The sequence below is a fragment of the Rhineura floridana genome, chromosome 7 (assembly GCF_030035675.1).
Source record: "Rhineura floridana isolate rRhiFlo1 chromosome 7, rRhiFlo1.hap2, whole genome shotgun sequence".
Lineage (NCBI taxonomy): Eukaryota > Metazoa > Chordata > Lepidosauria > Squamata > Rhineuridae > Rhineura > Rhineura floridana.
Window position 1 is genome coordinate 54931021 of NC_084486.1, and position 12875 is coordinate 54943895.

The 12875-nt window shown below is 41.9% G+C and overlaps 1 protein-coding gene across 1 annotated transcript in view; it reads left to right on the forward strand.

The window, feature by feature from the left end:
- The first annotated feature begins 4159 nt into the window (after positions 1 to 4159).
- Positions 4160 to 12875, forward strand: part of TCERG1L (transcription elongation regulator 1 like) — a 273068-nt gene continuing 264352 nt past the window's right edge. The window contains exons 1-3 of the mRNA XM_061634363.1: positions 4160 to 4465; positions 7174 to 7320; positions 11895 to 12075. Of these exons, the coding sequence (XP_061490347.1) occupies positions 4160 to 4465; positions 7174 to 7320; positions 11895 to 12075 (634 nt within the window). The remainder of the gene's footprint in view (positions 4466 to 7173; positions 7321 to 11894; positions 12076 to 12875) is intronic.

A 12875-nucleotide genomic window follows, 5' to 3' on the forward strand; every position in this document is an offset into this window, starting at 1 on the left:
AAGCTCTATAACTGCCACCTTGCAATGGTGTCATATAGGCTAAAACCCCTCAGGTGCACAGGCGGAAGAGGAGCATTCCTGGCAATTCCCTCCCCCTCCTACAAATTGTCATAAAATGAGATGTTGAAGGAAAGATCCTGTCTCCAAGGAACCCATAGCTGGGTCTTTTGCTGTTGTTATGTGCCTTCAAGTCGATTATGACTTATGGTGACCCTATGAATCAGTGCCCTCCAAGACCATCTGTCGTGAACCACCCTGTTCAGATCTTGTAAGTTCAGGTCTGTGTCTAACATCACAAAAAGAGTAACAAGTGGGGGTGGATGGGCTGTGCTTTGAAAGAGTGGTACCAAGATACACAGAGCTTGCCTTTGTTGCTCATGACCTTCAGTTTCAAGATCAAGACTCAGCCACAGTGCTTTCTTATGTATACAGAACTGGCATGAGTGCTCTTATTCATGACAATGACATTTTTCTTTTACTTTAGCTTATGAAACTCTGCAAAATACCATGTATATTTTATTAATTGCCTTGCACGGTTATATAGAGATTGATCTTAATCAGGCGTATCCTACCATATTACCTTTCCAAGTCAGATCAGTTTTCATCCTGAAGCATCCTAGCTGGACTCGTGTCCCTTTTTCTTTTATCTGTATTCTTTAGTCTGCCTAAGCCCATTTGTCTGTGCCTTCTCGTGGCCACTTGGACAAGCTTCTTGGTTACCATGGGCAGCTGGATGGGTCCTATCAGGTATGGCTGCAGTTGAACATACAAGCATAAGAGCCTTTGTCTAATCCTCTTTGAAAGCCAACCAAGTTGGATATTTTTTATTTACTTTTTAATCATAACTTTTTAATCATAACCAAACAAATGCAATTCAATACAAAGTTAGGTACTTCATGACCCACCACCTAAATCACATCTCTGTCTGTCTGTCTGTCTCTCTCACACACATATATTTGTCTTTTTAAAATACTTCTTGAAGGGTAACTCCACCCTTTCCTGACCTCCACTTCAGTATATTTTGTGGGGAATGACAACAACAATAATGCATATATATCCAATAAGGCACGAATGTGCCACATTGTCATGCACTGGGTATTCTCATCAGAGGAGAGAAGTGCAGTCATAGTAGCTGGGGCAGTAGAGCTGTAGTACAGGATATTCTCAGTCCTGGAAATAAGGTGACCCAAGAAAACCAGTCTCATTCCAGTGCCTGCTCTGCTACACCCTTTCTGTCTGGGCAACTTGTTACTGATGGAAGCCAACAGCCTCCCTCCCTCCCTCCCTCCCTCCCTCCCTCCAGACTGCCTGTCTGCTCCAGGTGTTCGCCAGCATTTGTATCTTAGTGTCTGATAGATGCACATACTTAATCAGCACAGAAAGTGATGAGGCAATTGGCCTCTAGACATCAGGACAATAAAAAGAACAGGAATTTCCATCTACTCACATCCAACACCACCCTCACTTTTCCCACTTATTTCCTGCCTAGTTTTTCCTGGGACCATTTGGAAGCGCATGCTGTTTTAAAGTCATGATCTCCCTTTGTTGAACAGAAGTCTAAAGCAGGAAGTCTAAAGGCTATTACCGCAAACTGCATTAATGAACTGATCAGGTGAAAGCGGGGGGGGGGGGAGAGGCAAAAGTTAAGAAGCGCACTTTCAAAGAAGTTGAATGCAGAATACAAAGTGGAAAATCCGAGGTAATGTGTGATGTTCTGAATTAGATATTGTAGATTGGGGGGGAAGTCTCCAGCCATGTGTCAGGTTAGAGGGCTCTGACCTTTTTGAGCTGCCCGCCCACACTGCAGCTGCTGCTGCCTTAGAAAGAGGGGGTAGATCTGCATGGCAATGCTCCAACACACAACTGAAAATCCCAGTGAAACCCCCGGGCGTAAGCTTTACTTGCAATTAAGTGCATTATTGGATAAAATGCTACTTTTTATGTTCTTACTATACAGGAGAGGAGGTGAACCAAACATGCTTTCTGTGAGAAGGTGAATACATGGGACTGAAAGCACTCACACATTTTGATAATTATTGTTCTTGGGCATTCAAAATCACTGGCGAAAGGAGTGGGAACAATGCTGTGCAAATCCAGTGAAGGGAATGGAAAGAAGCGCAGAGGAGCCCTTGTCTAGTTCCCACTCATTTCAATGAAGTCTGTGCAGGAGAACTTCTTGCGTATTGTGCCTGTAGTTTACTCTAGTTCCCTATAGGGAAGTAAATCCTATTAAAACTGATGGTAGTTACTTCTACATGAACAGGTTTAAAATAGGATGTCAAGACAGTTTGTCTCTTATCTACAACATCTAATTCAAAAAACCAGTCTGAATGCTGATTGCAGTTATGTTTCCCATCTCCTCACTATTTTGGTGTGGTCAGAAGATTCAACAGGTTGTAAGGAAATAGCATGTGCATGCCATATATGAAGTGCTATTTCTTTTCTTTTTTGTCACAAGAATGGGAAAGGCCCACAGCTCAGTGGTAGAGAACATGCACTGCATGCAAAAGATCCAATTCCATCTTCAGACAGGGCTGGGAAACTCCCCTAGCTGCAGCCCTGAAGAGTTGCTGCTTGCCCTGTGTTGGCTACAAATGGTGAACCTGTGGCCCTCCAAGAATTGCTGGATGGATTACAACTCTCATAATCCCTGTCCATTGGCCATGTTTTCTGGGGTTGATGGAAGATGGAGTCCAACAACATCTGTAGGATTATAGGTTCCCCAGCCCTGGTGATGACAAAATTGGGCTAGATCAAATATAGCACTGTAATTAGTAGTTAACGGTTGATGTTATGAAGCAAAAGCATTTCATACTTCTGGTGTAACATCTGAACATCCACTCATTTTCCCAACAAGGAGGAAGGGTGGGATATAAATTTAATAAATAAATATATAAAATGTATTGTACATGGGCATCATCAACAACTATTATATTAATTTATTTACAGTATACTATATACCATATTTCAACAAAAAATGTTCTCAAAGAATTTTGAGATGGGCACAACCCATAGATATTAATAAGAAAATGTCTGGGGTCTCTCGAGTCCAGCGGAACAATCCACTGGAAACATTCATGCTTGCATCCTCTTTTGTTTCTTGCCTTGTCACAAGGTGATCCAAGAAATGTGGTTGCAGCTGCGTTTAGTCTTTTCCCAAACGAAACATTCCTAGTCTTTCATTTCTTCCCTTCTGGATTTCCCTCCCGCCCCCACATCACCCCCTCTGCAATTGCTGTTTTGCATTCTCCTTTCTTCCACCCTCCCTTACCTCTCCTCCATTCCTCCTTCTCTCTCTCCTCCCTTCCCATTAATTTCTAAAAGCCAGAGATGAAGAGTTGTGAATCTCCTTGGAAGCCCTCCCCTAACTCCCAGAAGCGCGAGGGCTGGATGGAGAAAGGGAAAACGCACTCTGCATGTACTCAGAAATCCATGCCCTGGTCAGGTCTTGCTCAAATGCAGCCCGCACCTTTTCTGTCTCCCTCTCTCCACTTTAGTCTTCTCTTTAGTCTTCTCTTTACTTTTCTTTCCCTCGTTTCTTTTTCAGCTCGAGGCCTCCCTCTTTATCACTTCTGCTCTCCCACCTTCCATCTTTCCCTTCCTTCCATCTTTCCTGTTGTTGTCCTCCTTCCTTTCCTCTTTGCTTTTTCCTCACCCTCACCGAACTCCCTCTTTCTCTGCCCCTCATCTTCTCTCTCCCGCGCCCATCCCACTCCTCTGTTTGCAGGGGGGCGCCCCGTCCCGCCTGCACTGTCGGGTAAAGCTCCTTTCCTTCCGCGCTTCGCTGGAAGTTAGAGGGCCCCATCATCAGAGGCAACTGCAGCAGGGCTGCGCCTCTCCTCGCTTTCTTTTCTTCCTAGTCCCGGGCTTCCCGCAGCAGCAGCAGCAGCAGCAGCAGCGGGGGGTGTGGCCAGGCAGGAGGGGCTGCGAAGAGGCGGAGCTCCCGGCAGCGCCACAGAACGAAGTGGAGCCCCAGCCGGCTCAGGAGCCGCTACCGCCGCTCGAAGCCTCCTTCCAGAGTCGAGGCACTGATGGGCATCCATCGCTACCTTGCCCCAGCCGCCTCGGATCCCATCCGCCGCCCGGGCTGCTGCTGTTGCCGCTTCCCTTCGCCGGAGGCGCCCCCTGCGAGTGGTGGGATCGTACTGTAAGATGTAGAATGCTCCCGGTGCCGAGAGCCAAGCGGCGGCAGCCTCTCCTGTGGCCCGGGAATGCGGAGCCCCCAGCGCCTCCCTGGATTTGGATGGTCCCGAGCGCGACTGGGCTAATTCGGGTCGGGGGCGCCGCTGGGGTGGTGCCCCCTCCTCTGCTGCTCTCCTCGCCTCCTCAACCTCCCCCACCTCCGCCGCCTGCACCGCTGATCCAAGGGGTTTCAGGCTGGCAACTTCCCTGCGATCCTTTTCTGCCTTTGATGGCACCGGAGCATCATTCGTCTGTTCATCAGCTTCCCTTTCTGAACGGACAGGTAAGGAAGGAGCCTCCCCCCCCCTTTAACCATAGTCCTCCCCTCCCGGTTCTTTCTGCGCTCTCGTTTTCTGGTTGCGTTGACGAAGGGTCCTGTCGGATGAACCCTTTGCGATTCCGCACTCGGTTCACACAGGTTCTTTTTTGTGGTCGATAAAAAACCGCCCACGCAAATGGGAAGGAGACATTGGGAATCTCCTTACGATTTAGAAAACGCGTCAGCGGGAAGTGAGGAGGAGGGAAGCAACTTCTGTCGCTGTCCGACGCGCCATGGTGCTGAAGTTAGCCCGTAAATTTCCCTTGTGTTGCAGACGTGTGTCTGCGTCTCGGTTTAGAACTGCACTGTGTCTCCACCAGACTTTAAAAACAAGGCGAGAGAGAGAGAGAGATTATATTAACTATTAATACGAATCTATTGCAAATGCTGAGCTCGTTCCTTTTCACTCTTAAACCACATACTGCAAATCTCTGGGCTTAATGTGCACATATATTTATACAATACTACCCAAAATGCTGTTGCCTTCATTACAAGATTGCAGTCTTCTGTCATGTAAGGATTATTGTATTCTCTTTTTTAGAAATGTAGATCTTCTGATTTCATTGGAAGGACATCAGCAGAAGGTCTAAGCCCTTCTGCTCTCTAAATACTAATTCCTGTTGAAACCATAACAAATGCATAAAGAGTAGGGTCATGTATTTTACAGCAGTCACACAAATTGTAGAGGTGTTTACTATGGAAAACTTGATTAAAAGAACTGAGTTACACAAGCCTATTGTAGATGAATCTTCATCACAAACTGGCCAGTAATTTGAATGGTGTTTTTAATCCAAATATTTCTTTCTCATAATGTACCACCTTCCATACGATCTCCTCTAAATAAAAAGCTGTAGAAACATTATTCTAATATTGCAAGCAATGTTTCCTTACCATCTTTAGCCAAAGCTATCATGCCTTTTTAAATATAGCAGTCCATTGGCCCATCTGGTGTGTTCATTAAATGCACTATGCTGTTTTTACAATATTTATGCCTGCCCCAGATGGCTTTCTCAAGGTGTAGGGCTGATTTAAAAGAGGATGCCTTGCAACATTCACCCCCCCCCCAAGTTGCTGTGTCAGATGCTGCCACTAGAGGTATTTAATGTCTAGGAACTTGTGTTTCTTTTCATGTTTAGAAATCTGCAAAATATTTATTTTAATAAAGGAAGAAAGTAGGTGGCTGCTTATGAATCTGATCATTTGGACTAAAACTCCCATCATTTTAAATCTACTATAACAGTGTCAGCCAGATATATACAGAAAATGCTAACGTAAACAATTAAATTCAGTGTCTTCTGCTCTGATGTTTTTTGCTGTTCTCTGATAGACATTAACTGGTCTTGATCACATATTAATTTAAGCAATAAATCTCATTAGCACTTCTGGTAAGATTTTTTCCAATTTATCAGGATTGTAAGGCAAATTTGGAAATAGTGGTGAATGTTCAGCTTGGAGATTAGCCTTAAGTATTTTTAATACATGTATTGGGTTTCATTGACTATGTTAATTATGGAATTAATTATGTGTGGTGTTTAATTCCTCTGACATAGATTTGATGCTGTTTCACTTAGATGTTTGATCTTCAAATTCTTTGGATAAATCCCAGGTTTTTAATAAAATGCCTAAGCTGGAAATATCTCTTGGCACTTGGTAACAGTATGAATAAAAGGAGCATAGTAGTGGGCGAAGGCCATATTCCAGGACTGAATAAAAAAAGTATGAACTTGGAGAATCATGGAATTGGGTTGAAATGCAATCATATTTCTCTAGTTTGGATGTACTTATTCAAAAGAGTGCAAGGACTGGGGGGAAGCATATTACTTGCTGAATGTTATCTGTTTATAACATATTTCTGGAGATCTTTTTTTTAAAAAAAGTAATGGTGAATTTCTGTTGTTTGTCATTCCCTTAACTTAGTTTTAAAATATTGGCTTGATTTCTAACAGCCCCATCTTATGAGTCACTGCTTAGGAAAACAGAAGTTTAGGACATGAAACAGCCACTGCTATACTTGGGCAGACATGTAGCATCATGCTAACACTAAGAACTGTCTCAAGATATCAGACCAGTGTCATGTTGTGGTCTGTCATGGCTATATTCACAGCAATAAATGCTGTCAGATGCACTGCAGCATCAAGCAGAGGTGTTGTGCAGCACAGAATGAAATGGGCTATGGTGAAGAGGTATGATGGAGGAGTCATTTGAGATGACTTATCCATGAGTAGGGTTCCCACTAGATTTCATCTGAAACAGAATTTAGGGTGAAATGTGGTCCTCCACTAAGATATAATAGTTTTCTGAAATCATAGGCATACACATTCATACCTACACTGCTTCAGTCAGATTCCAGCAGGTTTCCACTGACTTGCTACACTTGCTGTATTTAATATTATATAAAAGCCTATGTGTAAGTGTAGTAGGTTCACAGTCACACTGCACCATGGTATTGTAGTTATCAGTTAGCTGCATAAGCTCCTTGTAGTAATAATTTGTAGATGAATTCAATGAATTGCAAATTCTCTCCCTCTCATGTTTTGGAAGAAGCACATTAAAAAAGCATGCATGAGAATTACATAGTTTGTGATGGAAAATACAAAGAAAAAAACTGAGTAATAAAAAAGAGCCGTATAGACTATGTTAAGTATTCTTACATTTTAAAACCTTTATTTTAGTGGATGTTTGGAGCTCATTCTCCAGTCATTGGATTTTCACCTTCTTCAAGTGTGGAGTTTGTTCCTCTTTATCCTCATGTATACACAACTGCTACTCCACATCATTCTGGGAAAAGTTGGATAGAAAAGAGGCTTCCAAATTGCAAGGTAAGTTTAAAGTTTGCCTCGTTCTTTTTTTAAAAAAAGTATATTAAGATTTTGGAGGTATAAACAAGTGCTATCCAATATATGGGGTCTTATTTATTTATTTAAATATTAATCCATCTTTCAAGTATTAAACTTTCATATTGACTTGCAAACACTACAGTTAAATCAATCTGTTAACAACAGTAAATTAAAAATGCTCTTTCCAACCAAGGAGTCAAACCAAGTCTACAAGAACAGAACCTAAACCTTTATCTAAACGTTTCTAATGAAACTCAACTGGAACAGACTTTCAGTGAAACAAAATTGGTGATATCCATTGTTAGTCCTACTTAGAGAAGACCCAATGAAATCAGTGGACTTAAGTAACATAAGTCCATTAGTTTCAGTGGGTCTACTCTGAGTTGGTTATCACCCAATAAATCCAGGTTACCTGTTCAAAATGAGGTTTTAAACAAGAATATATGATGTGCTACACTCACTGGTTCATCTGCACCAGAATGAATGTATAAAATAAAGCCAACATCTGGGATGATGTATATGTTTTGGGTATGCCCACACTTTTGTACTCATCCTCTTCAAGAAATCTGAACCTGAAAAGCATTAGGCAGGTATGGGACTGGAAGCATACCTTTCCATAAAGTAGGGATGCTTTCAAGGAAGCAGTCCTCTATGTACAATCTAAGGGTGGCAAAGTTTCATGAGATCAATGTGATGGACAGGGCTGGGTTCTGTCCCTTTCCATCATTAGCCAATCCTGTAATTAGAATGCTGAGAAGGGGAAGAGTGGGAAAAGGACTGTTTTTGTCAGTTAGCAATTCAGTTTAGGCTTTTCAATGAGAAGCAGTTAAGTTGAGATTAGGGTAGAAAGAAGAGTAGAGATATTATGAGGTGCTAGGAAAGAAAAAGGCTAAAGGAGAAACATTGACTCAGTTCAGGGAAAGGTTATATCTACAACATTGTAACCATCATGCTTATGTGCCAGCTATACATGATTGTCTTAAAGAAGTTACTGGTTTACAAATAAAAGTTCTCTTTTTGTTTCACACTACTGCCTGGATCACTTGAAAGTTGGAGGGGTGATCAATTTAGGAAATAATATTGGAACCCTTAGGAAATTGTTCACGCATCTGGAAATATATTGAGTCACACACTCTGCACAATTATTTTACTGCTCCTATTTTAGGGCAGTCACCTCATGGGCTGTCAGTAACTTTAAAAAGGTTTTAAAAACCAGTTCCAGTGATGGAGGGGAGGAGAATTGAACCAGGGGAGTGCACCTGGTTGGACTCACATGGGGCTTGGAAAAACAGGTTGTCACAATCAGCGCCATGAGTCTCCTGAACATTAGGATCAGCTCTTTCGACTTTCCAAACTATACTAAGAAAATTAGTAATGATTTTTATCTGTTCTATGTCCCTGTATTGGATATGTATATTAAGATTCAGATATATACACAAGCCTATTGTTAAAAGAGAATGCTATGGTGGAGGTGCCATATAGCCTTTTTTCATTATGACCAGGGTCAATCCAGCAAATTTTTACGTATGTTCAAGGACTTGGGCATGCCAAGTGTTTATGTTTTACTTTTCTTTTTTGAACACAAGATCTCCATGTTATATGATAAAATGCTTTTGAAGTTTCAAAGGCAGTTTGCTTCGTGGCTCCAGTATCTGGCATTTGAGAAACAGATTCTCTTTGGGTACATATAACTAGGATACAGAGCTTGGAAAAGTTACTTTTTTGAACTACAACTCCCATCAGCCCCAGCCAGCATGGCCAATGGATTCAGATGATGGGAGTTGTAGTTGAAAAAAGTAACTTTTCCAAGCTCTGCTAGGATAGTCCTTTAGGGCCTTGGCATTTATATGCAGAGCTTGGAAAAGTTACTTTTTTGAACTACAACTCCCATCAGCCCAATCCAGTGGCCATGCTGGCTGGGGCTGATGGGAGTTGTAGTTTTTAAAAAAGTAACTTTCCCAAGCTCTGTTTATATGTTTATATAAATCAGCAGTCTCAAAACAGAAAAGACATTGACAGTGGGTACAGTCTTGTTCCTAATGAAATCAATAGCAGACTTCCAGTTTTAATAGAGCAGGTTTGTAGCCAGTGTAACTTGAACACTGGCTTACATTAAACAGAGTAAGTAGAACTAGGCCTGCAACATTTAATCAATCTATCAGCTTAACTGTTTAAATACACATTTTAAAAAACTAAAATGTGCCCCTGATTAACTGGGAAGTATATATTTAAAAATATTAGGTTAGATCCAGAGGATGTTAGTTTTGCTTTAGTCCCATGCAAATAAATGATTCTTAAGTTACAGTGCAATCCTAAGTAAAGTTGAAGGCGGTGGGAAGTGGCACATCATCTGCCACTGCCAAAGGCTTTCCAATGTGCACCAGTTGAAGCAAAAGCTGATGGGATGGACTTACCTTATTTATGATCCTACAATTTTTAAAATCCCCCCATTGGGTCCAAGGGGGCCAAATTATTTATACCAGTCTTGGGGCTTTCCAGAGAATGAAGGGGCTGTGGATATAGGCAGCCTATGTCCCACCTCTTCACTGTATTAAATGCCCTGTTTCAGGGCCTAATGCTAACTAATACCAGCAGAAATACCACCAGTGGTAGATCTATGGCTATGGAACTTTCTGTGGGCATACCAGGGTCCTCTGCAGTGGATGTAGCCTCCCTACCAGCAGAACTTTTCTCCATGGGTGGAGAGGATTGCCTGCTTTATCGTAACCCTCTCCATCCAGCAGATCTGGGGTTTAGGATTGCTCTGCCCATTATTTTATGTATCTTATTCAATAATATTAAAGTGTGACTAACTTATTCTGCATCTGACCCATTATGTTTAATATAAGTACTTATAAAAGATGCAGATGAAAGCAGCATCTTAAAACAGGAATTTTCTCTTCTCCCACAAGCAGTAGAAATACATCTTCTAAGATGGGGTGGGGAACTTTTTTCAGCATGAGGGCCACATTCCCTTCTGAGGAACATGCCAGGGGCCACATGCTGATGGTAGATGGGGCCAAAGACAAAAGTGGGTGGAGTAATATTCTTCAGCCATACAAATGTCAGAAGTTTGTACACATATACCTCTCCATTTTCCATCTAGGTAAGCAACAGGCATGATCAGATTTCAAGGACACATTTCAGCCAGGCAAAAGCATGCTACGAGTGCACAGAGCAGGACCACTGATGGGAATGGCCTGGGAAGAGCACTGACTGGTGTGAGGGGGTGCGGCCAAGGGAGAATCCCAGGGGCTGGATAGAGAGCCCTAGAGGGCTGCATTCAGCTCCCAGGCCTGAGGATCCCCACCTCTGTTCTAAGACAATGCCTGCTATGACAAATGCGTGCATTGCCCAAAACCAAAGTTCATTCAGAATCAGTGTGATTGCCCTTATGCAAATTTAACTGATGACTGAACTTTTTATGACTTTTTATGAGTCATTAATTAAGATTTCTTTAAGTGGGTGACAGGGAGCCCTAGTTAAAAAAAAAACTCTAGCTTTTCTAATTGTTCTATCTTTGCCCAATAGCACTAGCAAAATTATAAATTAATTTAAAGCATATCTTGAATTCATAATGCATCACATAATACACTGTAGTTTCACATGACTTAAAGCAGAACAGGGGAAACTCAGGCCTGAGGCCCAAAAGGGTTAGGTCTAGGATCAGGCCCTTAGGATTCTCCATAGGCCATGCCCCTCTCCTGGCCACAGCCTCTCTCCCCAGGCAACACTTCTCACTGGCCCTGTTCTATTCCTTTGTCTAGAATGTGTCTGTGATAATTCCTCTTTCTTGCCTGGATGGAGAAATGTATGTGCATATAGAAACTTTTGCTTGGGGAGAATGTACCCTTCTGTACAAAGAGTTGTATCTGTTGTTTCACCCACTTTTGCCTCTAGCCCCACTGACCATAGAAAGTGGACCCTGGAAGGTTGCCCATGAAGGTGTGCAGCCCTTGGGCTAAAAACATATGTGGGCCAGAGTATGGTTTGAAAGCACATTAGGCCACCACCTTGCTGAAGCTTAGTAGGTCTGGGTCTAGTCAGTGCCTGGATGGGAGACCATCTGGGAACTGCATGTATGACACCTTGGGTTCTATGATGAAAGAAAGGTGGGATATAAATGTAATAAATAAAATAATAAATAAAAAGATTTTCCCACCTTTGACTTCAAGAAAGCAAGTGAGATTAAGTTGTTGCCTCTCATTTTCATGTATAACTCCTATCCAGTGATCACTTGAATTTACCCTTACATCGTGAATAGCACAATTGCTCCTACAGCAAACAGTATCTCAGCTTTATTGTCCACTCCTCTACTGGTGCAATTATTTTCTGTTCCAAAGTTTTAAAGATATAGTTGTTCAGACAATGCTATTTACAAAGGTTCATCAGATCATTTGTGTGGTCACAGAGAATTCAAATAATTAGAAACTTTTCAGAAAACCAAGGTCAATCTGATAATGAAGAGTTCCAATGAATGCTAAAGAAACCAAGAAGCCATAGCATGTATTATATCATGAACCATGTTTTCTTTTTCTTCCTCCTATTCTGGACAGATCTATTTAAACAATGCATTTGCTCTGGATTCCGCATGGATACATCCTGAGGAACTACGAATTTACCAGGGACATGAGAAACCTCTTGTTATGACAAATCAAGTAGCTGTGGCTTTATCTAGGCCAGCTACTGCTCCTAGGCCTCTTCCTGCAGTGGTGTTAACACCCCAGCCTATTCCAGGTGAGTTAAAAATACTTAACTATGTTCTTGATCTGTATGTTTTTATTCCAATTGATGTTATTATTAGAATCCATTCAAACATACCATCACTCCAATAGACAATAATCTCAAATGAATGTACCACCTGAGACTGTGACAAACATGTTGGAATGCACCCCATTTCACCATCCTGGAAAAGTGTACACTTTTCCTATGGAGGAAAATTTTGAGATATGGACACTTTCTACCAAATAGGCCTTCCTGTGCATTCTAGGGGGCACCTGAACCTTTTAATGTGAACAATGCCCACTCACAGAATTTGGAAGCCACCTACTGTTGATTCTAACTCAAAGCATAGAAACAAAGATGTTCTAGCCTTCTGTATTGCACATCTGCTTTTCGGCAGCTTGAGGATTAGCACATTTGCAACAGCCGATAGAGTTAATGGAGTGTAGCGTATAGAGTGTTGGACTGGACTGAAAAGGCCAGGCTTCAGATTCATACTTGGCCACAAAGTTCATTGAATTATCTTGGGCACATCCTTCTCTCTCAAACCAATCTGCCTCACAAAACTGCTGTGAGAATAAAATGTTATAGCTCAATGCATACTTATCTGAGTTCTTTGGGGAAAGGGCAGGATAAATATTAGTACATCTGGAATACATTTTGGGAGCAACTACTATGGATGCATTTTACACAACACTCAGAGGCAAACAGAGGGAACTCAGAAATAATCCAGAAATTATTTGAAATAAATTTGTACCATTTAACTGGATTGGGCCACTAGTGCCTGCTGCATGGTGATGACATTATCACTGCCT